Source organism: Oncorhynchus mykiss, chromosome 19 (genome assembly GCF_057628025.1).
Source record: "Oncorhynchus mykiss isolate SJ-2025 chromosome 19, ASM5762802v1, whole genome shotgun sequence".
NCBI lineage: Eukaryota > Metazoa > Chordata > Actinopteri > Salmoniformes > Salmonidae > Oncorhynchus > Oncorhynchus mykiss.
In genome coordinates, this window is record NC_143040.1 from 24770124 (window position 1) to 24798115 (window position 27992).

Consider the following 27992-nt stretch of genomic DNA (forward strand, 5'->3'; position numbering starts at 1 on the left):
ATATGTATATACTGTATTCTATATTATTCTACTGTATCTTAGTCTACGCCTCTCTGACATTGCTTGTCCACATATTTATATATTCTTAATTCCATTCCTTAGATTTGTGTGTATTGGGTATATGTTGTGAAATTGTTAGATATTACTTGTTAGATATTGCTGCACTGTCAGAACTAGAAGCACAAGCACTTCACTACACATGCAATAACATCTGCTAAACACGTGTATGTGACCAATAACATTTGATTTGATTTGATTTAGTGTGCCTTTCCAAATCATATCCAATCAATTGAATTTACCACAGGTGGACTCCATTCATGTTGTAGAAACATCTCAAGGATGATCAATAGAACAGGATGCACCTGACCTCAATTTCGAGTCTCATAGCAAAGGGTCTGAATACTTATGTAAATAAGTCTTTAAAAAAAACTGTTTTAACTTTGTCATTATGGGGTATTGTGTGTAGATTGCAGATGTAAAAAATAAGGCTGTAATGTAACAAAATGTGGAAAAAGTCAAGGGGTCTGAATACATTCTGAATGCACTGGAGATTAAGTTTACAATTTTTATCAGAGTGACCCCTGTGGTACACCTTTATGTACTTCAATAAATTTAGACTTAATAATCCAATCTATCACAATGGCCTGAGTTCTGAAACCATGAACAGGCGTCAGAGCTCAGGTCTATCGATGACAACTTATTCAATAAAATGGCATGATCAACAGTATCAAAGGCTTTTGACAGGTCCACAAACAAAGAAGTACATTTATTTTAGTGTCTAAAGCATTGACAAGATCATTAACAAGTAAAGTGGTTGCTGTAGTAGTGCTCTGCCCAGGCCTAAACCCTGATTGGTTTACATTCAAAATACATTTCTCAGATAGAAAAAAGCAAGTTGTACATTTACCAAAGATTCCAGAATCTTAGCTTTTTTAAAAATATATTTGTATTTATTATTTCACCTTTATTTAACCAGGTAGGCCAGTTGAGAACAAGTTCTCATTTACAACTGTGACCCGGCCAAGATAAAGCAAAGCATTGCAACACAAACGACACAGAGTTACACATGGGATAAACAAACATACAGTCAAAAACACAATAGAAAAATCTGTATACAGTGTGTGCAAATATAGTAAGATCAGGGAGGTAGGGCAATAAATAAATAGGCCATAGTGGCAAAATAATTACAATTTAGCATTAACACTGGAGTGATAGATGTGCAGAAGATGAACGTGCAAGTAGAGATAATGGGGTGCAAAGAAGAAGAAGAAAAAAATATGGGGATGAGGTAGTTGGGTGGGTTATTTACAGATCGGCTGTGTACAGGTGCAATGATCGGTCAGCTGTTCTGACAGCTGATGCTTAAATTTAGTGAGGGAGATGTAAGACTCCAGCTTCAGTGATTTTTGCAATTCGTTCCAGTCATTGGCAGCAGAAAACTGGAAGGAAAGGGGGCCAAAGAGGAGTTGGCTTTGTGGATGACCAGTGAGAAATACCTGCTGGAGCGCATGCTACGGGTGGGTTTTGCTAAGGTGACAAGTGAGCTGAGATAAGGTGGGGCTTTACCTAGCAAAGACTTATAGATGACCTGGAGCCAGTGGGTTTGGCGATGAATATGTAGCGAGGACCAGCCAACGAGAGCATACAGGATGCAATGGTAGGTAGTATATGGGGCTTTGGTGATGTGATGCTAGACAAACTTTTATTCCATCATGCAACCTTGCAAGGTTTTCACTGTTGAGTAATATTCTCACTTTTGGATGGGATGCATTGCTGCAATTATTTAAACCCAGGAATAACGCATCATGTCAAGATCTGCCCATCTGCCCAAGACACTTGAAATAACGGCAACATCGAACTTGCCCACGTGTTGACACTGACATCATGTAACAATGCGCAAAGAATGGGGTTGAAAAGAAGGTAAGTGTGCAAAATCCAGACATGAAAAATTGCTGCGAAAGAAACAAAAGTGTTGTAGATCAAAAATGTCAACACAGGAGATAGAAAGTAAGTTTTCTATGCAATTTGTTTCGGGTTTTTTTTTATACATGAACTCAGCTGGACGATTTAGCATAGGTAGTTAGCTAGAATTTGCTCGCCAGCTAGCCCAGTGCTGCTAGCTAGCTAACTGTAGCTAACTAGATAGAAAACGTTAGCTGGAGTTTTTGTTGGGCCTACCAACTAGGCTAGCTAGTTGGCATCTACATCTAGACTTTCCGTTCAATCTCAAAGTTTTTGGGGATTAGCTAGCACGCTAGCTAGCTAGTTTTCTAACCTTGACTTAAGCTAAAGCTGGCAAATATGCTATGATCGCTGCTAGCTAACGTTACCTGGGCTCAATAGTCTTCCCTGAACCTTTATCTCACAGTATCTGTTACCCAAGAGTGTTATGTGAGTAGGCCTATATATTTGTTTACGTCAAGGCTGAGAAATGTCTGTTCTTCCAACAGTCGATCTCCTTCCTAGGGTACCGCTTTTCCGCATCAGTAGTGGAGATGGAGGATGACCGCATTTCAGCCATGCGTAATTGGCCGACTCCAACCACAGTAAAGGAGGTGCAGCGGTTCTTAGGGTTTGCCAACTACTACTGGAGGTTTATCCGGGGTTTCGGTCAGGTAGCGGCTCCCATTACCTCCTTGCTGAAGGGGGGACCAGTGTGACTGCAGTGGACAGGGCTTTTAGTCAACCGAAGGCTCTGTTTACCTCGGCTCCCGTGCTGGCTTGTTTCATTATTGTTTGTCATGTGGGTTCGTGTTTTTTGTGCTCTGGATTATTGTGTTTTCCTTGTTGGAACATTACTTATTTTTTTGAGTACATTTCGGACTATTACCCCTATCTGTGTCCTGCGCCTGACTCCACATTTTTCCATTCACCAACACCCTCACACTGGGTGGAATAATTGTCCAGCAGAATTATGGCTTATGGGTAGAAGCTGTTAATGAGCCTTTTGGTCCTAGACTTGACGCTCAGGTACCGCTTGCCATGCGGTAGCAGAGAGAACAGTCTATGACTTGGGTGACTGGAGTCTTTGACCATTTTTTGGGCCTTCCTCTGACACCACTTAGAATATAGATCCTGGATGTCAGGAAGCTTGGCCCCAGTGATGTACTGGGCCGTACGCACTACCCTCTGTAGTGCTTTACGGTCAGATGCCGAGCAGTTGCCATATCGGTGATGCAACTGGTCAGGATGCTCTCGATGGTGCAGCTGTAGAACTTTTTGAAGATCTGGGGACCCATGCCAAATCTTTTCAGTTTCCTGAGGGGGAAAAGGTTTTGTCATGCACTCTTCACAACAGTCTTGGTGTGTTTGGATCATGATAGTTTGTTGGTGATGTGGACACCAAGGAACTTGAAACCCTCCAACCCGCTCTACTACAGCCCCATCAATGTTAATGGGGGCCTGTATGGCCCTCCTTTTCCTATAGGCTGTCTCATCGTTGTCAGTAATCAGGCCTACCAGTGTAGTGTCATCAGCAAACTTAGTGAGGGTGTTGGAGTCGTGCTTGGCTACGCAGTCGTGGGTGAACATGGAGTACAGGAGGGGACTAAGCACACACCCCTGAGGGACCCCAATGTTGAGGATTAGCATGACAGATGTGTTGTTGCCTACCCTTACCACCTGGGGCGGTCTGTCAGGAAGTCCAAGATCCAGTTGCAGAGGGAGGTGTTTAGTCCCAGGGTCCTTAGCTTAGTGATGAGCTTCGTGGGCACTATGTTGTTGAACGCTGAGCTGTAGTCAATGAACAGCATTCTCACATAGGTATTCCTTTTGTCCAGGTGGGAAAGGGTAGTGTGGAGTGCGATTGAGTCATTTGTGGATCTGTTGGGGTGGTATTCAAATTGGAGTGGGTCTAGGTTTTCCGGCATGATGGTGTTGGTGTGAGCCATGACCAGCCTTTCAAAGCACTTCATGGCTCACCGACATGAGTGCTACGGGGCGGTAATCATTTAGGCAGGTGACCTTCGCTTTCTTGGGCACAGGGACTATGGTGGTCTGTTTGAAACATGTAGGTATTACAGACTCGGTCAGGGAGAGATTGGAAATGTCAGTGAAGACACTTGTCAGTCGGTCCGCACATGCTTTTGAGTACACGTCCTGGTAATCCGTCTGGCTTGAGCTCATAACTTGAAAAGACACTTACATGCCATGATTTAGACTTTCATTATAACCGTTTTTACGATCTGTTTATTATGTTTATTATGTTATGTCAATAACTGAAAGGATCATTTATGAAGAATGACAACAATCTTTCATTGCAGTCTGGTTTCTTTATTTACTTTCAACAGCAAAACATTCCAAACTGTGTATTCATTCGAAAAATGTAAATCAGTTATCATCTCCAGTATCATCACAAAGTCTATTTCGTAAAATGTTGTCGACATTCACATAGCAGTTATTTTGGTGGTGTCGGAGGTGGAACTGTGTTAGAGCTGTCAAATCCACAAGGGGCTCCTAGCATTATAACTAAAGCGGACATTGCCATTGGCTGCACGCAGTCGCATTAACAGAAATAATATACAGCCTTGTTTACAAGTTTGAACACTGGAATGTAAAATGTAATCTACACCTCGATTAGGATGATAGAGATCCTCATTATTTAGTTGAATGATTTTTCAAGTTGAATGTAATTATTTCTACATAGTCTACACTTTCTTGTTTTGAACTAAATCGAGGGGGCGGGTGTGGCTTTGTGACCATAATCACAAGAGCAGCTGCTCACCAATTTGACAGCTGCAACGCAGTTCCACCTCCGACACCACAAAAACATCCGGTATCGCCAGTTAACGCTTGATCTGATTGATTCTATGCTTTATTGATGATACTGAAGATTATACCATATAGACTGCCCTGTAGATAATCATTGCATTCTGCAATGAATTGTTTTATTTATTATGGATCCCCATTAGCTGCTGCCTGGGGTTCATCAAATTTAAGGCAGTTTATACAATAAAAACATTACAACACATTCACAGATTTCACAACACACTGTGTGCCCTCAGGCCCCTACTCCACCACTACCACATATCTACAGTACACGGCAGACAGGGTATAGGCCAGGATGGTCCACCATGCAAAAAGTCTGTTCTGGCCCTGCATCTTCTGGTGACCTATTGGAAAACGTACAACAATGATATTAAGATTACTTTTGTTTTGATGACAAGACAAAGTAACCTACACACCTGTGGAAGTTATCTACACCCCTCCTATCAGCCAATCAGGACTGTGTATGTAAATATATAATTTCATATTCAAATTTGATTCCTAACTTCCACACGATCAGACTGAGCATTTCAGTAGATTCTCAGGGAAATAAATGATAAAAAAATATATTTTGGCATTCTATTAAAAAAAATAAACACACAATGAATTATTAGACAAAGTGACGATTAAAAAAATGTAATTAAAAAGACTGCTTTAAAATGAGTAATTAAAAAGAGTTGTATGATTTGTTGAAGAACTTGTATGATCACAACTGATCTTTTCTGTAAATCTGGTACCCCACTTTGATCAAATACATTTTAGAATACTTTGGAAAAGGTTTAACATTACATTACACACAGCTTCATGTCAAGTAAACATTTCCTCATTATAAAACACCAAAATTCAAACAATAGGACAAGGTTGTCCCTTTTCATCGGTGAAGCATTTTTACAGACACCATCACACCAACCATCATCACCATATCATCTACTAATTCTTTCCTCAGTTCACCTCATCCAGTTCCTTCTACATCCAACACCAACAGAATTAACAAATGTACTATTACTACGTTACATGTCCCTATACTCTATACATGGGCCATGTGCATTTTCTGCTGGTGTATCCTGAGGTAGCTCCTCTCTGAGAACCTCTTCCCACAGTGCGTACAGGCAAACGGCCTCTCTCCCGTGTGGACCTTCAGGTGCATCTTCAGCTGGTCCTGGCGGGAGAACCTCTTCTCACACTGGGGGCAGCTGTGGGGTTTCTCCCCTGTGTGGACCCTCTGGTGCCTCTTCAGGTTGGACGAGTCGGAGAAACTTGCCCGGCACAGTTGGCAGCCGAATGGTTTCTCCCCCGTGTGCATCCTCTGGTGGATCTCCACCTGTTTGGGGAAACTGAAGGCTTTCCCACAGAAGGAACACGGGAAGCGCTTCTCTTTGGCGCTGCCACCTTTACTGACTCCATCTCTATTACTCTCATTTGTCAATGGGCTTGTGTAGCCATTTGGTGTTGAGGCACTGGCATTGTCTGAGGTCTGGTTTAACATTAGGAGAGTGTCAGGAGGACAAAGGCCAGGGAGTGTCTGTGTTGTCGCAGGGTCCATGTTCCAGTTGATAGATCCTATAGAAGGCAGGATGAAGGCACCACCTGTTAGGGGGTCAACCTGAAGTGCCATCAGTCTCTCTGAATCACAACTATAGGAGCAGGACGGAGCATCGCTAGCCGAGTCTGTGTCTGTTCTCGCCAGCCGAATAGGGACACCTCCAAATCTACGCCTCGCCCTGGTCTCAGCCAGTCTGTTGTCATGGAGACTACGTTCGGACGTTGTTTTGTGTCCGACTGTCTGTTTCTGGTTGTGGTTAACAGCGTTGTTCCCCAGCCCAGAGTTGAGGACGCTGTCCCATCCACTGACTTCCACTATGTCGCCTCTGGTCCTCGCCTGCTCAGTGATGTTGTCCCCAGGCCCCTTGGCTGCACCTTCCTGGTAGGGGGAATCCAAGATGGCTACCCAGTCTCCTCTGTTAGCCTCCAGCCAACCACCTGCAGGAAGAGGTTAGAAAATTGACCTTACAAACATGGCAGAGAGAACTCTACATATGGAGTTTAAAAAAAATCAATTATCTGGTCAAGTTCATACATTGTGTGTTTTTGTATGTAAACAATTAATTTGATGAATGAAGAAAATGAAAAAAATTATAGCCAGGCGCTATTCCCATTGAAGATCTATTACTGTATGGAGGCTATATGTATTTCTCCCTTACCTTGCTCCCCCATCTTTAGTTGACTCAGCAGGTCAATGCTCTCTGGTTCGTCTTCTATTGTCTCCTCTTTGACTATCAGCAGATCAGGCTTCCCATCCTCCATGTCTACTGACTGTAAGAGATACAGAGTGAGAGGATGTTGGATCAAGAAATCTGATACGAGCACCCTGCTATGAAGCAGCTTCTGATTGGGCAATGAGGGATTTCTATGAGTACTATGCAAACATGTTAGTTGATTTTATTACTTGATACTCTTTAATGGTTTGATAATTCAAAGACATGGTCCCACACTTCATACAAAATGAATCAAGACCAGGACCCGTATCCACAAAGAGTCTCAGTGTAGAAATACTGATCGAGGATCATGTCCCCACCTGTCTACATAGTCTTATTCATTATGATCTAAAAGGCTAAACTGATCCTAGACCAGCACTCATGCAATGAGAGGCTTTGTGGATCCGAGCTCTGACCTAATACCATGCAGACAGTAGTTTACAGTGGGCTCACCTCAGTGATACTGTATGTGGTCTTGTGCTGTTCAGCTGGTTCCTCTGTGGGTTCAGGAGGAGGTGTAGTCTGGTTGTCCTCCATGACCATGTTCCCCAGACCCTCCTCACACCCCTCATCCTTCACCAAAAGCACCTCTGGACCCTCCTCCTCCTGGAATAGACAGGTGATACAGATTACACAGACATACACTCCCTCAGGTACATACACACAGATAATAAACACACTTTCAACATGGAGTGTTTACCCATCCCCACTACGTTTGAGTCCTATACTGTAGTTACAGAATGACTTCATTGTCCCCCACGATGAAATCAGAGAGGGGACTATGGAACTGTCTCTGTACGCACGTTAGTCACACGCAATATCTCAGACACCACTGGCCCGAATTTGACTAAAGTTGGATTAATAAAACATCTTGCCATAGAGCTCTGGGTCCCAGTTTCCCAAAAGCATCTTAAGGCTAGGTTCATCATTAGCACCATTTTGGGAAACCGGGCCCTAGCATTTACAAAATGACACTGATTGGCTCAAGAGGGCGCTATAGCAATCAACTGAAATTTCAAACTTTGAACAAGCAGATCTCCTGTCTCGACATGTTTACTGTTGCTTTGTTGTTGTTAAAACCATCAAGGTGGACATAAACTGAGTGTACAATACATTAGGAACACCTGCTCTCTCCATGACATAGACTGACCAGGTGAAAGCTATGATCCCTTCTTGATGTCACTTGTAAAATCCACTTCAATCAGTGTAGCGGAGGAGAAATTTGTAAAAATATTTCCGGTTAAAAAATATATTTTCAAGCCTTGAGATAATTAAGACATGGAATGTGTATGTGTACCAATCAGAGGGTGAAGGGGCAAGACAAAAGATGTAAGTGCCTTTGAAAGGGGTATGGTAGTAGGTGCCAGGCGCACCAGTTTGAGTGTGTCAAGAACTGCAACGCTGCTGGGTTTTTCACGCTCAACAGAATGGTCCACCACCTGACATCCAGCCAACATGACATAACTGTGGGAAGCATTGGAGTCAACATGGGCCAGCATCCCTGTGGGATGCTTGTAGATGACTTGTAGAGTCCATTCCCCTACAAATTGAGGTTTTTCCATCACTTTACTTAGATGTGTGTATTAGGTAGTTGTTGGGGAATTGTTAGATTACTTGTTAGATATTACTGCACTGTCAGAACTAGAAACACAAGCATTTCGCTACATTCGCAATAACATCTGCTAACCATGTGTATGTGACCAATAAAAATTGATTTGATTTGTTCTTAGGGCGAAAGGGGGTGAAACTCAATATTAGGAAGGTGTTTCTAATTTTTTTGCTCTCGGTGTAAATATGTTGTGGGTAAATAAGTCAGCTATGACAAGTCAAAAGTCATCATCAGACAAACCTGACAAAACTATTTTGAGGGGTACAGTAGGTGTTTGTTAGTCTGTGGGTATGTGTAAGGTATATGTTCAGTGTACATACATACCACTACATTTACATTACAATTGAGTCATTCAGCAGATGCACCCATCCAGAGTGACCCACAGCTAGTGTATTCATCTTAAGATAGTCAGGCGAGACCACATATCACAGTCGTATCCCAACCACGTATCACATGCATAATACAATACGTAATACAATACAAAATGAATAGAATTGTCTGTGTGTCTCTTTACAATCACTGTTGTACTCTTATCTGTTTTTTTATTATCTTGAGTTACCTGGGGTGGCAGAGAGTTCAATTTAGTCATGGCTCTATTTAATACTGTGTGTTTCCCAGCCTCTGTTCTGGACCTGGAGACTGACGAGACCTCCGGTTGCCTGTCTTGTGTGATACAGATAAGTTACTGTGTGCCAACTGCTTGAACAGATAGTTCGGTACCTTCAACGCATCAACACCTCGCACAAAGACCAACACTGACGCAGTCAATCTCTCCTCAACTTTGACATTCGCCATCTGTGTACATCTAAGTGCAAAACCTGCTGCTCTGTTTTGGACCAACTGCAATTTGCCTATGTTCTTCTTTGCCGCACCTGACCACACAACAGGAAAGTAGTCTAGGTGCGACAAAACTTGGACCTGTAGGACCTGCCTGGTTGACTGAGGTATCAAGAAAGCTGAGTAACGCCCTCCCATTTTAGTAACTATTGAGTTTATATGTTTTGACCATGATATCTTGCTATCTAGAGTGACACGCAGCAGTTTAGTCTCTTCAACTTGCTCAATTGACACATTTTTCAATAATATATCCAAATTAGGTTTAAGGTTGAGCCAGTGATTTTTACCAGAAATTATGATTTTAGTTTTTGAGATATTTAGCACCAGACTACTGCTAGTTACAAAATTCTAAAACTGACTGGAGCTCTATGTTAAGGGTGTCAGTTATTTATTTTGCACCAGCAGTGTATACTGTTGAGTCGTCATTGTACATGGACAAACAGGCTTTATTCAAAGTCAGTGGAAGGTCATAAGTAAACACAGAAAACAATAATGGTCCAAGCCGGCTGCCCTGCGGTACACCACACAAAATCAAATTTGCATTAGAGAGGCTTCCATTAAAGAAAACCCTCTGTGTTCTATTGGATTGATAACTGTCCATCCATAAGGCAGAAGATATTAATCCATAACACCTATGTTTTTTCAGCAATTTGTTATGATCAATGATATCAAAGTCTAACAAAACAACTCCCACAATCTTCTTACAATTTCTTGTCATCAGTCGTGTCAGTGCTGAGTATGTTGAGTGCCCTTCCCTATAAGCATGCTGAAAGTCTGTTGTTAATTTGTTTTCTGTAAAATAACATAGTATTTGGTTGAAGGTGCTTTGCTATTTTTGGGCAGCGGAATGACCTTTGCCTCCTTCCAGGCCTGAGGGCACACTGTCTTCTAGGCTTCGATTGAATATCTGGAAAATAGGAGTCGCAATATATTCCGCAACAAACCTCAGTAATTTACCATCCAGCTAGTCAGTTCCAGGTGGTTTGTCCTTATTTATAGATCACACTTAAAAAATAAAACAAATTATTCCACACTAACTTTGCAGGATTCAAAGCTACAGCGCTTGTCTTTCATAATTTGGTGTGTTATGCATGAATATGAAGGCTCAGCATTTCTTGTTTGCATGTCATGTTAATCTTGTCAACAAAAACGTTATTAAAGTAGTTGGCAATATCAAAGCGTTTTGTTATGAATGAGCCATCAGCCTTAGTGAAGGATGGAGCCGAGTTAGCTTTAATGCCTAGAATTTCATTTAAGAATTCCAAAGCTTTTTATTATAATTCTTTATATAATTTATCTTTGTTCCATTGTATAGTTTCTTCTTCTTTTTGTTTAGTTTAGTTACATGATTTCTCAATTTGCTGAATGTTTGCCAATCTGCTGTGCTTCCAGACTTATTTTCCATTCCCTTAGCGTACAGGCGAACGACCTCTCTCCCGTGTGGACCTTCAGGTGCCTCTTCAGATGGTGCTGGTGGCAGGACCGCTTCTCACAGTGGGGGCAACTGTAGCGTTTCATCCCTGTGTGGACCCTCTGATACTTCTTCAGGGTGCCAGCTTCGACGAAGCGCATGTGACACTGTGTACAGCTGTAGGGTTTCTCCCGTATGGACCCTCTTGTGGATCTCCTTCTGGGGGCAGCTGAAGCCTTTGTTACAGAACATGCAGAAGACCAGTTTTCTTTACGATTGCCTGATGTCGCTCCGACTCCCTGAGCCTGAGCTCTAGGCATGTCGTTTGAGTTAAATACCTGATCGAAAAGGGCATGGCCGCGTGAATCGGAAGGCCCCATCGCGGTGGACACTGGGTCGCGATCCCTCAACGCGTTTCGTGACATTTATCGAAGCTTTCCCTGTAATCTAAGAAATCTCTGCCCTGTGAGTGTCTGTCACCTAGGTGATTATCTTCATTCCATGTTGTAGGAACTTCACAGTCACTTCATCTACAACCAGACCCTCCCCTTTCTTATCTTGGCACCCTTCAGAGTATACACTACTACTGTACCGGTTCCAGTCCCCTCTAAATCAGTCTGTGTCTCTAAACCCAAGGGCATGTTGCCAGGGTCCTTCTCTGTAGTGTAAGAACAAGCAGGATCACCACCACCAGTTTCTAACATATCACCATCCCCATGGGAATGAACTGTCCTCTGGCTCTGGTGAAATACCAAGAGGACAGCCCAGTCTCCCCAGACCCAGTCTCTCTGAGTCTGATCTGTGGTCAGATCCTGTGTGTAAGGGCCTGTGTGTTACAGTTAAAGCCTTGGGTGTCTGTTTCTGATTTGAGGACGGCGATCTGCGTTCCACTGACCTCCGTCATGCTGCGTCGGGTCCTGGGCTGCACTGGGGCGGTGGTGGGGTCCTCTGTGGCTACTGGAGTCGCTCCAGCCACTCCAGTTTTGATGTCTCTGCTGTGCAGTGGAGCTTGCTCTCCTTCAGACCTTTCCAGCTTGACCCCAGAACCTGCAGTCTCTGCATACTGACACAAGAAAAGAGGAGGTTATTACTGGTACATGAGTGCAATTGGGTAACAATGTCCTAGGGAAGTCTCACAAGCTCCCCTATGGCAGATGTACATGTAAGCAAGTAAATAGCTGAGTGGAGACTTTCTGAAATAAATCAGCCACATTTGATTTACAAAGTACTTGTAATTATTAATGCAACAATGTTACCCTAACCTCTATCACGTGCTGGGTTAATGTTCCACTCCCCTCATCAACAGTGATTAGTTGGTCATCTCTCCATGTATCGTGTCCCGCTGGCTTCTCAAAGCGCCTGTGGCCTCCAGTGAGATGTCCTTCACCTGAGAAAGTGATTGGGGGGAAATAGGTTGTTAGGTTAGCTATTGTCTACTCAAAGGTATATAGACCCCTTTCTGTGTTTGCAAACATTGCTGCACGAGGGCGACATGCACAATTTGGTTGCAGAACACGGCAGAGTTGTCATAGAACGCCGCCCCCTCCCCCAAAAAAAACATATATTTACATATTTCTTATGAATGCATTGCAAACTACTTTTGGATTATAAGGCTCATATGAATGTCCTGCTTAATATAAAGTTTGTGTCATCTCAAATCAACTGCATTATACTTTTAAAAAACACTTCAATTTGGCCCAGTAAAATGGCTCTTTGGCTAACTTTGCTACAGCCTATGTGAACGAGCGTCAGCATTCTAGCTAACAACTGCTGCATCCAAAGTAGATATATCATACAAAGATCACAACCAAATATAATGTTGGTGACTGTTCAAGCAATAATCAAAACAACACTGTAAGTGTACGACAACCCAAAAATATATTGCTGTGGTTACAACAACCAATGAATGTTTCTTTGTGGCGCTGACTGATGACTGGGTGACCTGCTTTTATTCTGCAATCTGCATCCAAAAACTGTGCGCATCTGGTTAGAATATTCAGGGTTGGGTAGGTTACTTTCTAAATGTAATCGGGAATGAGTTACCTGTCCAAAATTGTAATCAGTAACGTAACTTTGGATTACCCAAACTCAGTAACGTAATCTGATTACTTTCAATTAATTTTAGATTACTTTCCACTTAAGAGGCATTAGAAGAAGACAAAAATGAATATTACCAATTGAGCGACATTATTAAAAAAAAACTTCAGTATATTTTAGTAAATACTTTCATAACACTTATTTTTCTTAAAACTGCATTGTTGGTTAAGGGCTTGTAAGTAAGCATTTCACTGTAAGATCAGTGCATGTGACAAAAAACATTTTAATTGATTTAACAATGACATTCTAGACGATTATGTACTTCCAACTTTGTGGCAACAGTTTGGAATAGGCCCTTTCAAGTTTCAGCATGGCAATGCCACTTTGCACAAAGCGGTCCATATAGAAATGGTTTGTCGAGATCGGTGTGGAAGAACTTGACGGGTCTGCACAGAGCCCTGACCTCAACCCCATCAAACACCTTCGGGATGAATTGGAACGCCGACTGTGAACCAGGCCTACTCGCCCAACATCAGTACCCTATCTCACTAATGCTCTTGTGGCTGAATGGAAGCAAGTCCCAGCAGCAATGTTTGAACATCTAGTGGAAAGCTTTCACAGAAAAGTGGAGGCTGTTATTTATTAATTAAACCCTTATTTTACCAGGTAAGTTGACTGAGAACACATTCTCATTTACAGCAACGACCTGGGGTATAGCTACGCCCCTACTCTTACGATAAGTGCCATGGGATCTTTAGTGACCACAGATAGTCAGGACACCTGTTTAACGTCCCATCTGAAAGACGGCACCCTACATAGGGCAATGTCAAGCTGAGGGAAGAGATTGGAAAAATGTAACCACTTTTGCTATGGATGCAAGGACTGACCATCCATTATATCACAATTCTAGTTTTAACCATGTTTTGAGTCTATATAGTGTTTGTTTACATTTACTTTGTTTACAAATATTGGAATAAAACAATTGTATATTTGGGGTTCTGATTGGGTTAGACAGTTGAACTAAGCTCATGAGGCAAAGGGGGACCAACTCCATATTAATTAGAGGTCGACCGATTAAATCGTAATGGCCGATTAATTAGGGCCGATTTCAAGTTTTCATAACAATCGGAAATCTGTATTTTTGGACACCGATTTTGCAGATTTTTTATTTATTTTTTACACCTTTATTTAATCTTTATTTAACTAGGCAAGTCAGTTAAGAACACATTCTTATTTTCAATGACGGCCTAGGAACGGTGGGTTAACTGCCTCGTTCAGGGGCAGAACGACAGATTTTCAAACTTGTCAGCTCGGGGGACCAATCTTGCAACTTTACAGTTAACTAGTCCAACGCAATAACGACCTGCCTCCTTGCACTCCACAAGGAGACTGCCTGTTACGCGAATGCAGTAAACCAAGGTAAGTTGCTAGCTAGCATTAACTTGTTATGGCTGCAATCCCGCTAACGGGATCGATATGACAACCACCAGTGAAAATAGAGGGCGCCAAATTCAAACCACAGAAATCTCATAATTACAATTCCTAAAACATACATGTGTTTTATATCATTTTAAAGTTCATCTTATTGTTAATCCCACCAAAGTGTCCGATTTCAATTATGCTTTTCAGCAAAAGCACTACAAACGACTATGTTAGGTCTCCACCAAACCACAATAAGCACATCCATTTTCCAGCAAAATATAGCATTCGCAAAAAAGCAGAAATAGAGATAAAATTAATCACTAACCTTGAATTATCTTCATCAGAAGACACTCATGACTTCATATTACACAATACATGCATGTTTTGTTTGATAAAGTTAATATTTATATAAAAAAATCTGAGTTTACATTGGGGTATTAAATTCACTAGTTCCAAAAACATCAAGTGATTTTGCATAGCCACATCGTTTCAACAGAAATACTCATAAATGTAGATGATAATACAAGTTATACAAATGGAATTATAGATATACCTCTCCTTACTGCAACCGCTGTGTCAGATTTTTTTTTAAGTTAACGGAAAAAGCAACCCATGCAATAATCTGAGACGGAGCTCAGAACAGAATATACATGATAAATGTTTCCTTAACTTTGATGAACTTCATCAGAATGCAGTCCTAGGAATCCCAGGTCCACAATAAATGCTTGATTTGTTCGAAAATGTCCGTTATTTATGTCCAATTAGCTACTTTGGTTAGCGCGTTTGGTAAACAATTCCAAAGTCACAAAGCGTGTCCACTATAACGTGACGAAATGTCCAAAAGTTCCGTAACAGTCAGTAGAAACATGTCAAACGATGTACTGAATCAATCTTTAGAATGTTGTTTTACATATATCTTGAAATATGTTCCAACCGGAGAATTAGAATGACTTCAGATGACCGGTGGAACGCAGGTCCTTCACCTGTGAACGCGCATGGTGAAAGCATGGTCAACTCGTGGCAGTGGTGACTATTTCCTGTCTCATTCGACCCTCCTTCACATTAGAGTCATCAGACAAAGTTCTATTGACTGTTGACATCTAGTGGAAGGCGTAGGAAGTGAAAACTCATCCATATCTCGCTGTAATTTCAATGAGAGCTTGGTTGAAAATCTGCCACCACCAGAAGAAAATACAAACAGGAAGTGGAATTTCTCAGGTTTTTGCCTGCAATATGAGTTCTGTTATACTCACAGACATAATTCAAACAGTTTTAAAAACTTCAGAGTGTTTTCTATCCAATACTACTAATAATATGCATATATTAGCAACTGAGACTGAGGAGCTGGCCGTTTACAATGGGCACCTTTTCATCCAAGCTACTCAATACTGCCCCTGCAGCCATAAAAAGTTAAACTTAAATTATAAAAAACAATCAATCAATCATAATCACGCGTTAACTACACATGGTTGATGATATTTCTAGATATTATCTAGCGTGTCACGCATTGCGTATAATCTGACTGAGCATGCAAGCATTAAGTATCTGACTGAGCGGTGGTAGGCAGAAGCAGGCGCGTAAACATTCATTCAAACAAGACTTTCGTGCGTTTTGCCAGCAGCTCTTCTTGTGCGTTGTGCTGTTTATGACTTCAAGCATATCAACTCCTGAGATGAGGCTGGTGTAACCGAAGTGAAATGGCTGGCTAGTTAGCGCGCGCTAATAGCGTTTCAAATGTCACTCGCTCGCTCTGATCCTTGGAGTGGTTGTTTCCCTTGCTCTGCATTTGTAACGCTGCTTCGAGGGTGGCTGTTGTCGATGTGTTCCTGGTTCGAGCCCAGGGAGGAGCGAGGAGAGGGAAGGAAGCTATACTGTTACACTGGCAATACTAAAGTGCCTATAAGTACATCCAATAGTCAAAGGTTAATGAAATACAAATGGTATAGAGAGAAATAGTCCTATAATTACTACAACCTAAAACTTCTTACCAGGGAATATTGAAGACTCATGTTTAAAGGAACCACCAGCTTTCATATGTTCTCAAGTTCTGAGCAAGGAACTTAAACGTTAGCTTTCTTACATGGCATATATTGCACTTTTACTTTCTCTAAAAGTAACACTTTGTTTTTGCATTATTTAAGCCAAATTGAACAGGTTTCATTATTTATTCGAGGCTAAATTGATTTTATTGATGTATTATATTAAGTTAAAATAAGTGTTCATTCAGTATTGTTGTAATTGTCATTATTACAAATAAAATAAATTGGCCGATTAATCGGTATCGGCTTTTTTGGGCCTCCAATAAATCGGTATTGGCGTTGAAAAATCACAATCAGTCGACCTCTAATATTAATGCCCATGATTTTGGAATAAGATGTTTGACAAGCAGGAGTCCACATACGTTTGGTCATGTAGTGTAGTAATCTGGGGAATTATTGCATACTGTCCAAAAACTGACCCAAGACCAAATTCTGGTTAACACATCTGAACACATGTGCAGAGGAGAACCAGGCAACAGGCACTGAGCTATATGAAGACAGGAACGGGGCGACAGCCCCCTCCTTCTGCAAAATGTACCTCTTGCCATTCCTCTGTACCGATCAAGGATCTTGACACTACTGGTACGACTGGCGAGGGTGCGCTCTCGAATGGTCCTCTCTGCGCGTTCCCGTGCCACCTTCAGGTCCAGTAGCTGTAGTTTCCTCCGCAATGCCCTGTTTTCTTTCTGGCTTTGAGTTATTTCCAAACGAAACACTGCATAGTCGTTGTCTACGAGTGTACATATCTCTGCAACGGCTGCATTCGCTAGCATCTCCATAATGGAGGCTATTTGAGTGTGAAAGCCCAAACCGTTAAAGTTATCCATTGGCATTGTTAGCTGATGTTAGCAGCTAGCTAGCGTTACTTAGAAAACATCTATCAAGCAAGTCCTGTCTCCAACACGAATTAAACGGCTTTCAGTTAAAATATGAATATGTTTTGTTCCCGTGTGTTAATAAACGTCTAAGTAACAAAAATAAAACACTAACGTGGGAGTTGTTCTTGGTCAATGTTCACTTCCGTTTACACATAAGAGAAAGGATCTTATTGGTTCGCGTCATTGCTCAAAGGGCGTGGTGAAATGAAAAACGTATGCGAGCTGTTTGAAATCCAAATAAGTTACTGCTTATTACTTTACACATTAAAGCGCCAATCAGTGTTTGAAACAATAAGGGAAGTCTCCTCTTCTGTTTCTGTAAAAAGCTTAGGGATAGGGTTGGAAAAATGTAGCCGCTCTCAAATTCATAGACAAGCTAAGGATGCAAGGGCTGACCAGCCACTCGGGCGCAACGGTCTAAAGCATTACATCTCAGGGCAAGAGGCATCACTACAATTCCTTGTTCGAATCCAGGCTGTATCACATCCGGTCGTGATTGGGAGTCCCATAGGGCAGCGCATAATTGGCCCAGCGTCGTCTGGGTTTGGCCGGGGTAGGCCGTCATTGTAAGAATTTGTTCTTAACTGACGTATTTAAAATAAAATAAAAATCAATGATATCAAATTCTAGTTTTAACCATGTTGAGGCTATATCGTTCTTGTTTACATTTACTTTGTCTACAAATATTGGAGTAAAACAATTGTATATTTTGGGTTCTGATGGGGTTAGACAGTTGAACTAAGCTCATGAGGCAATTCTTAGTTATATTATTCAAGAATCAATGGGTACATATTCATTTATGAGAACAAAAATGCATGTAGAAACTGCAGATTGCCCCTTTAAAGAGAAAATGTGCAGTTACTTTATACATTTTTGGACTTATATATTAATGGTATGTGCCCATTGATTCTTGGAAAACTCCGGTATCATCTTTCTACAGCGAGTAAGCAAGTCTGAAATTTCAGAGCTTCCGACATGACGTGAACGCGCCATTAGTCCCTTATAATCTAGTTTGTTAAAAAGCCTTCAGAAACAAAATAACAAAATGTAGGCCAATCCTATCTTTGCTAAATACATTGTTTTATTATTTTCTTTAGAGACGTTGAACAGGTCATTTGATCTCCACTGCAGTGACGGCTCAAGATCACATGACCAGAGACAGCTGCACACCTGAAAGAGTGGGAGATAAAGGGGGATACCTAGTCAGTTGTCCAACTGAAATGTGTCCTCCGCATTTAATCCAACCCCTCTGAATCAGAGAGGTGCAGGGGGGCTGCCTTAAACTGACATCCACGTCTTCGGCTCCTGGGGAACAGTGGGTTAACTGCCTTGCTCAGGGGCAGAACAACAGATTATTACCTTGTAAGCTCAGGGATTTGATCCAGCAACCTTCCGGTTACTGGCCCACCACTCTAACCACTAGGCTACCTGCTAAATACTCAAAGATGGAAGAGAGCTAGACCCTGGGTCATGAAGAAAGTGAGTGCCCAGAGCTAGTGACTTGGGGCCTGACCGAGCTTGAAACTTGGGCCTGACCGGGCTACAGACTTTGAGCTAGGGGGAGTTAGACCTATTGGGACCGAGAGCCGTGGGCCTACTGGGATAGGAGACTGGGGACCTAGCATAGCAGGAAACTGTGAAGCCACTAGATGATCAGGGAACTGAGGGCTATGATGCTCTGGACCTACTGGGGCTATAGACTGAGGACCAAGTAGGACAGAGGGTGAAGTGTTTCCTACGACAGGACACTGAACACCTCGGTCAGGAGGGGCTAGCAAGAACACCAAGGCTGGGACCGGCAGGTCCCTACAGCCAGGGGCTGACAGGGCCTGGACAACAGACATGGACCAAACCACTGCAGCAGAGACTGGAGGGGGCCCCCAGGGAGAAGCAGGGAGATGTCTTTAGACAGCAGCAGGCTGGACATCGAAGGTGGGACTTAGCAGATCCCACCAGACAGGGACCGGAGAGATCTGAGTGGCACGGCCGGACTTGTTGCCTACAGCAGCTGCAGGCATGGCTCCCACAATCTGGACCAACTGACATTCTGAGGTGTCGGCTGGAGTAGGAGTAGGGATTCTACCTCAGGGTGGGAGCTCTGGCAGCTCCTCCATCCCTGGAGAAGGCACTGGAACCACTATGAGGGATGCCACAGAGGGAGTCAGTTGGAGCACAGTGGTATGGTGCTCCCCCAGGGTGAGCTCAGGCAGCTCCTCTGACCCTGGGGAAGGCTGAGGTTCCATGGTAGGAGCGGCTGTAGTAGGCCCCACTACTACCTTGAGCTCCAAGGTAGGAACAGGCTGGATCTTAACAGCTGAGGGATCGAGACCCGGGCTGATGGCGACTCCGACGCTGATGGTGAGGGCGTCGTCGATGGCTCATGCTAATGGTGACGCTGATGAGCAGTTTTAAACATGGTGAGAGTGGAGTTGGGCTGAAGGGTGTAAATCTGCAGCATCCCCTTGACGGTGAGCCACAGCAGCTGGCAGTGAATGAGCTGTACTGCGGCGGAGGACCTCGACCCTGTCCCTTATAGCATGCAACCGATCCTTCTGCAACAAGTTGGGGGGAAGTGTCTTGCTGTGTTTTCAAATTAAATGAAATGTATTTATATAGCCCTTCTTACATCAGCTGATATCTCAAAGTGCTGTGCAGAAACCCAGCCTAAAAGTGAGTCCAAAATGACAATACATTACTCACCATTTATTTCTATTGGGCACAAAATCATCTGACACAACCAAAACAAACAGAAAATGCATCCAACAAATTTGTAGTCACAAGCTTGGTGTAATCATTGCTTGCAAGGAATATGGGACCAAATACAAAACCTTTGACTACTTTAATACACATAAGTGAATTTGTCCCAATACTTTGGTACCCAAAAATGGGGGGACTATGTACAAAAAGTCCTAAACTGTTCACTCAATATGGATGAAAATACCCTCAAATTAGAGCTGACAGTCTGCTCTTTAACCTCATAGTCATTGTATAATTTCAAATCCCAAAATGCTAGAGTACGGAGCCAAAACAACAAAAAATGTGTCACTGTCCCAAAAATGACAGAGGGCACTGTATTTCTAAGCAGTCTCACGAGCAAAACCCTTTATTGATAGGCTTGGCTACTTGGCAAACCCAATGGGCAGGACAAAAAAAACAGCCTTGTTTATTAATACAAGGGTTACCAGCACATAAAGCACATATCTTCTCTTGTTCCATTAGTAGAAGGGCAATTTGCGTCACAGCTGGATAGGTTGCACTTCCGCTCACAAAATCCATGCCAGTTACAACTATGACCTGCTTTTCCTTGGTTTTAAATGTCTCGATATGCGCTGCATGAAATTGTGACTTTTGCACTTGTTTTCAACGACACACCTTAAATATTACCACCCCTCCCACCTCAGAGCTAGTGAGCTGAGATTAGACAAAAATTGCTGAACCTGGCACATGGGGTGGAAAACGCCAGTGTCAGTTTTTAACATAGTAAAATTTTAACTAACGTGAGCTTGCCCTGCCATAACGCCAGGCAAAAATAGAGCCCCAAAATCTCCTATGATCAGTATCTTTCAAGCTGAGAGCAGACTTGTTTAGAAAGAACAGTGTTAGCAAGAATAAAATACAAAATAATGACTTTATTCCATCTATATCACCTCAGCAAGGTAAGTATTCAACTGTCCTTGTTCTAGCCTTGGTTTACTGTCTCTATAAAAACAGGTATTTACGCAATCCTGTTTCAAATGACAAGTTAACAAAGGGCTAATGAGTGGTTAACTGTCCTCTTACCCAGTGGTGAAGTGGTGCAACAAAAAAAAATCCAGAATGCGAAGGCGCCCTGTGTAATTGTTTTAATGTGAAACAGTGACATACACTCTGAATGACCTAAAATGATAGAATCCATATTGGTCTTTCACAGTCAGGCCAAAACTTAGAGATGGAAAGAGGCCTCATCATTGTATCCGTTCCATTATGGCGTCTGTGGCAGCATGGACAGCGCCACTGAGTCGATCTCCATTTTGAAGTAGCCAAGTTTTTTCCCCCACAAATTGCATTTTGGATCATTTGCCCGTAGGCCTACCACCGTGTGCACATTGCGAAGATGTGAATAAATAATAAATTATCAACATTGTAAGATAAACATTCTAGATCTGCTCCATCAGCTTTATTGACACAGTCTATACCTCCACTGCACTACTTTGATAGGCATCGTGGGGATTAAGAAGCGACTATACTCATTGCCCACTGAAAAATAAGTGGGTATACGGCCACCTGCGTACACCCTCCAGAACACCACTGCTCTTACTCCAGGACACTTCACATGATAACTATAATATGTCAGCTAAAGAATGGTTTCCAGACATCCCCTGCGTACATCTGAAGACAAACTGCTACGATTTCTCACCATTGTGGACACTCCTATGTCTGATAAGGCTACTCCGGAAGGAGAAGCTCTTGTAACATAGTTTGCACTTGAAGGGCCTTTCCTTGGTGTGAACGGTCTGGTGCTCCTTCACATAGCTCGCCTCAGCGAAGCGCTTCCCACACGTGGAGCAAGAGAACAGCTTGTCGGCGTCCGTCCTGTTGCTTGGCCTCTTACGTTGTGACCCAACGACACCAGAGGAGGTAGAAGCAGGAGCCACCGCCCTCAGGTTGTTAGTCTTTGAGCTCCCTCCTTGACCTTTAGCCATTGTTTGGGTGTTGTTGGGATTGTGTGCTGTGTTATAGGCAAGGTACCTCTTGTGGTGAACACCCATTCTGACCCTGTCTGTATTGGTGGGGTAACCCTGAGGTAACTGAGGAAGGCTAGACCCAGGTCCAGTCCCAGGCCTTCTATGAACCCAGTCACAAGGCATTAGACGAGAACCTGAAGGAGAAGACATACTTCCTGTTAGACTACCACCAGGGGGGTCTCCCATCACTCTCTGTGAAGGCTGAAGCCCAGGGTGACCTGCTCTGTTCATCATGGATACTGTGGTGTTTGTATCATAGGAACAGGAGGGTCTATCTCTATCAGCCTCAGGTCCTGCTTCATCCCTGCACTGAGACTGTGAAGAGAAGGGTCTGGGCTGCAGACTGGATCCCTGACTGGAGCCTCTGTCTCTCTGATGACCACCAGGACTGAGGTTGTTCAGTCCCTCTGTCCACTGGTTGTGTTCTGTGTGGTGGTGGAGTCTCTCCCCCTCTAGGTTGGGTCCTGGCTCCGACTCGGGAAGGAAGAGCGATGGCTCCTGATCCAGGGTTCTGATCCGGGGCCAGGGTTTGTGACCAGCCACCTCAGAGGTCCAGTATTTCCAGCCAGCAACACCGGATATCAGCAGGTCCTCATGGACTGCAGACTTTAAACACAAATTGAATAGAAAAGTATCAAGTTTTATATAAGAAACTTTCCTGTACACACGGAAACATGACATTATATTATAAAATGTTATCCACAGTTAAGCCCATCTCTAACAATGGATTCAAGTACCTAACAATATGGAGCCATTGGAGTTTATTATAAAAAGTATCCATATGTGTTGATAAAAAAAATTATATATAATGTTTTGGTTCCACTGAGATAAGGGAAACTCAGTTGCAGCAATAAAAAAAATAAAAAATAGTCAATTTTGTAATTCAGTTCAACTAAATGGTCACACACTCATAACGTGAAGTTAGATCTGGTACCTTCACTGATAGAATGCATTTTTAAATACTTTGAAGGATAAATGTAACAAGACACAATCATTATTTCACTATAAACCACAGTGTCAAACAGGACAAGGTTGTCACTCTTCATCAGTAAAGTATTTTTACAGACACCATCACACCAACCATCACCATATCATCTACTCTGTCTCATCATACTCATTCTTTCCTCAGTTCACCTCATCCAGTTCCCTATGACATCCTAAACCAACAGAAGTAACTACAAACATACTAATTAGTACTACATTACATTATACATGGGCTGTGTGCATTTTCTGCTGGTGTATCCTGAGGTAGCTCCTCTCTGAGAACCTCTTCCCAGTGTGTACAGGCGAACAGCCTCTCTTCTGTGTGGACCTTCAGATGGTGCTGGTGGGAGAACCTCTTCTCACACCGGGGGCAGCTGTAGGATTTCTCCCCTGCCTGGACTCTCTGGTGCCTCTTCAGGTTGGATGAGTCTGAGAAACTGGCTCAGGACCGGTGGCACCCCAACAATGTCTCTCCCGTGTGCGTCTTCTGGTGGATCTCCACCTGTTTGGGGAAACCGAAGGCTTTCCCACAGACCGAACGCAGGAAACGCTTCTCCTTGCCAATACATCTGCTGATAGCATCACTACTACTGTAATTTGTCAATGGGCTTGTGTAGCTTGTCTGAGGTCTGGTTTAACATTAGGAGAGTGTGAGGAGGACGAAGCCCAGGGAGTGTCTGTGTTGTTGCAGGGTCCATGTTCCAGTTGATAGATCCTATAGAAGGCAGGCTGAAGGCAGCACCTGTTAGGGGGTTAACCTGAGGTGCCATCAGTCTCTCTCAATCAGCATCGCTAGCCGAGTCCGTCTGTTCTCTCCCGCCGCATATGCACACCTCCCTGTCCCTGCAGACCAAATCTATGTCTCGCCCTGGTCTCATCCAGTCTGTTGTTATGGAGTTCAGTTGTTGTTTTGTGTTTGACTGTCTGTTTCTGGTTGTGGTTAACAGTATTGTTCCTCAGCCCAGAGTTGAAAACGCTGTCCCATTCACTGACCTCAACTATGTCGCTTTTGGTCCTGGCCTGCTCTGTGATGTCGTCCCTTGGGCCCTTGGCTGCACCCGTCTGGTAATCCAAGATGGCCGCCCAGTCTCCACTATCAGTCTCCAGCCAACCACCTGCAGGAAGAGGTTAGAAAATAGACTTTAAAACATGGCAGAGAACTCTACATATGGAGTTTTTTTTGTAAATTACCTGGTCAAGTTAATACATTATAATGTCCGTTTTTGTATGTAAACTGGGGAAAATTAGGGAAAAAACAATAGCCAGGCGTATTACTATTCCCATATTACTGTATGGAGGCTATATGTATTTCTCCCTTACCTTGCTCCCCCATCTTTAGTCCACTCAGCAGGTCAATGCTCTCTGGTTCGTCTTCTATTGTCTCCTCTTTGACCAGCAGCAGATCAGGCTTCCCATCCTCCATGTCTACTGGCTGTAAGAGATACAGAGTGAGAGGATGTTGGATCAAGACATCTGATATCAGCACCCTGCTATGGAGCATCTTCTGATTGGACAATGAGTGATTAATCGAGACCTGGCCTTTATCCGTACCTCAGTGAGACTGTGTGTAGTCCTGTGCTGCTCAGCTGGTTCCTCTGTGCGTTCAGGAGGAGGTGTAGTCGGGTTGACCTCCATGATCATGGTCCCCTCAGGGTTCCCCAGACCCTCCTCACACCCCTCCTCCTTCACCAGCAGCACCTCTGGACCCTCCCCCTCCTGGAAGAGACAGGTGATGCAGATTACACAGACATACACTCCCTCAGGTACGTACACACACATAAACACTTTCAACATGGAGTGTTTACCTATCCCCACTACATGAGTCCTATACTGTAGTTACAGAAGGACTTCATTATTGTTAAACTCATCATGGTGGACATGAATATGTTGTTGTGGGTAAATATGAGTCAGCTATAGAGTCAGACAAACCTGACTAAACTATTTTGACGTGTACAGTAAGTGTTTGTTAGTGTGTGGGCATGTGTAGGTATATTTAGCAAGTGTATATTGGTTATAAAGTGCTGTCGTTTTTATGCAGAATACGGTGAGATCAGATATGATGTGTACTAAAGAGAGTCTAAATGAAAGTCTTAGAATGAAAAGTCCCATTTTGTGTTTATTAAACAAGTTTTAAATACATCATATGAAAACCACACATACGTCTTAACTAAAATGATGCATTCATTTTCTCATTAAAAGTGTCTTGGGAAAAAAATAGTAGTTGAATGGAAGTAATGAAACAGGCATTTCCTAACATCATATAGCCTACACAGTATCAACACAATATGTAATAGACCTTTTAGGCTTATTATCACACAATGTCTGCAAGCAATATTTTACTCAGGAATATTCAACACTGACATCTGTTACTCTCGTTATTCCAAATGCATCTGTGGATCTTTCCTGCTGACAACAATGAAAATGAACCTTCGTCTTTAAAGGAAGACTCAGCGCTATGAGGTTTCCAGGAGCAGCACCGCAGATATTGCGATGAGTGCGATGCAAGACGTTGGTCTCACCTAGTCACAAAGAGTACCTGCACATGCACACAGCTGCGGGACCAAAACCGCAGAGAAGTTTAGCCTCTCGCGTCAACGTTCTTAGTTCTTGAGGAAATAGACCCATTACTGCTGTTTTTACTTTGTGCGTTTCATCATCTCGCTGAGTCTACCTTTAATGCGGGGTTAAATCAAAACATCAGAAGCCATCGAGTGGAATGGTTACTTTCTATGTTATAGAGTGGAATGGTTTTTCTGCTGGTGTATCCTTAGGCATCTTCTCTCTGAGAACCTCTTCCCGCAGTGCATACAGGCAAATGGCCTTTCCCCCGTGTGGACCTTCAGGTGCGTCTTCAGCTGGTGCTGGCGAGAGAACCTCTTCTCACACTGGGGGCAGCTGTAGGGTTTCTCCCCTGTGTGGACCCTCTGGTGCCTCTTCAGGCTGCAGGCCTGGGCGAAGCACATGTGACACTGGGGGCAGCTGAATGGTTTCTCCCCTGTGTGGACCCTCTGGTGGATCTCCACCTTCTGGGGGCAGCTGAAGCCTTTGTTACAGAACATGCAGAGGAACCGTTTCTCTTTACTATTGCCTGATGTGTCCCCCCCTCCCTGATTCTGGGCTCTATCCCTGTCGTTTGAGTTTAATACCTGATCGAAAAGGACAAGGCCGTGTGAATCGGAATGCCCCATCGACGTGGACTCTGGATCACAATCCCTGAACGTGTGTAAAAGGGAGTGGGTGGCGACATTTGGATTTGTCTCTAAGCTTTCCCTGTAATCTAAGAAATCTATGCCCTGCGAGTGTCTGTCTCCTAGGTGACTATCTGCATTCCATGTGGGAGAAACGTCACCCTCCACTTTCACCTCATCTACCACTATAACCTCCCCTTTCTTATCCAGGCACCCTTCAGAGTATACACTACTACTGTGCTGGTTCCAGTCCCCTCTAGACAGATCAGTCTGTGTCTCTAAACCCAAGGATATGTTGCCTGGTTCCATCTCTGTAGTGTAAGAACAAGACGGATCATCCCCGCCAGTGTCGAACGCATCACCATCCCCATCCCCACAGGAATAAACCGTCCTCTGGTGAAATACCGGTAAATACTCTGAGCTGGGAGCAGGACGACAGCCCAGTCTCCCCAGCCCGAGTCTCTCTGGGTCTGATCTGTGGTCAGATCCTGTGTGTACAGTTAAGATCTTGGTGTCTGTCTCTGACTTGAGGACGGCGTTCGGCGTTCCACTGACCTCCGTGATGCTGCATCGGGTCCTGGGCTGCGCTGGGGTGGTGGTGGGGTTCTCTGTGGCTATAGGGGGCGCTCCAGTCTGGATGTTTCTGCTGTGCCGTGGCTCCTCCTCTCCTTCAGACCTCTCCTGCTTGATCCCTGGAACTGAAGCCTCTGCAGACTGACACAAGAAGAGAGGTAATTACCAGTACTCCGCAGAGAAGTCTCACAAGCTCCCCTATGGCAGGTAAATGTGGATGTACTGTACATGTAAGCACTTGAATAGCTGAGGGGAGCCTTACAGAAATAAACAGGGACATTGATTTACAAAGTAACTGTCATTCTTTATGCAACAGTAACCTCTATCACAATAACATGCTGGGTTGAGGTTCCACTCCCCTCATCAACAGTGATTGGTTGGTCATCTCTCCATGTATTGTGTCCCGCTGGCTTCACAAAACTCCTGTGGCCTTCACCTGAGAGTGGGGAAAAAGTGGTGGTTAGATACTGTAAATGCTAAAGTCTCGGTCTTCTGCTAAATGTAAAGTACCTCTTGCCAGTGCTCTGTATCTGACACTACTGGGACGACTGGCGAGGACGCGCTCTCGCATTGTCCTTTCTGCGCGCTCCCGTGCCACCTTCAATTCCAGTAGTTTCCTCCGCAATGCCCTGTTTTCTTTCTGGCTTTGAGTTATTTCCAAACGAAACACTGCATAGTCGTCGTCTACGAGTTTACAAATCTCTGCCACGGCTGCATTCGCTAGCACCTCCATGATGGAGGCTATTTGAGTGTGAAAAACCATACAGTTAGCCATTGTTAGCTAACGTTAGCAGCTAGCGTTACCTAGATACCATATATCAACCAAGTCCTGTCTCCAACGCGAATTAAACACTATGTGGGGTAAATATGTGACGCTGTGTAGTCAAATGAGTCATATTTTGAGTTCAAGAGTGTTAATAAAGGTTTAAATAACAACAATAAAAACGCTAACTTGGAAATTGTTCTTGGTCACGTCTTTGTGTGATTTTCCGGCAGACTAGACGCTGTGATTCGTTTTGCTGCCTGTCACAGGTCGGAGTGTGAATTGCACATTTTGTCACAAAAAAATAGTTCAAGCAAAGTAAAAAAGTAAATCGCACCACCATCTAACCCTACACATATACACCACTATAACCCCAAAACCAACCACCCCTATCCCACGACCTTAGCTCTACCAGATCCTACTCCAGGAGAACAGCCTGGGAGGATGGAACCTATACTCCAGAACCCCCCTGTAGATCTTCTGCACTAAAATCTTACACCTGTAAATG

General features: G+C 43.4%; 1 protein-coding gene across 4 annotated transcripts; it reads right to left on the reverse strand.

Annotated features, from left to right (window-relative positions):
- Window positions 1-4256: 4256 nt before the first annotated feature.
- LOC110498466 (uncharacterized) lies at window positions 4257-27971 on the reverse strand. Of its 4 annotated transcripts, XM_090210502.1 has the most exons (8): window positions 27232-27971; window positions 27042-27157; window positions 26704-26862; window positions 24512-24676; window positions 24281-24392; window positions 23954-24075; window positions 6966-7077; window positions 4257-6744 (listed from the first exon to the last, which is right to left on the reverse strand). In XM_090210502.1, exons 1-8 carry the CDS (start codon window positions 27494-27496, stop codon window positions 5792-5794), a joined length of 2004 nt encoding a protein of 667 aa, XP_090066628.1. In that variant the 5' UTR covers window positions 27497-27971; the 3' UTR covers window positions 4257-5791. The 4 variants fall into 4 exon arrangements, with proteins under 4 accessions (XP_090066628.1, XP_090066627.1, XP_021430768.3 ...); XM_021575089.3 differs by lacking the exons at window positions 4257-6744; window positions 6966-7077 and adding an exon at window positions 21080-22582; XM_090210501.1 differs by lacking the exons at window positions 6966-7077; window positions 23954-24075.
- Window positions 27972-27992: the final 21 nt, after the last annotated feature.

Excerpts from the sequence above, each read along its gene's own strand:
- LOC110498466 (XM_090210502.1), bottom strand. The coding sequence starts at position 27,496 with ATGGCTAACTGTATGGTTTTTCACACTCAAATAGCCTCCATCATGGAG. Across the intron at positions 24,393-24,511 it reads CTACACACAGTCTCACTGAG|CCAGTAGACATGGAGGATGG; the intron begins GTACGGATAAAG and ends TATCTCTTACAG. Across the intron at positions 24,076-24,280 it reads ACTAAAGATGGGGGAGCAAG|GTGGTTGGCTGGAGACTGAT; the intron begins GTAAGGGAGAAA and ends CTCTTCCTGCAG.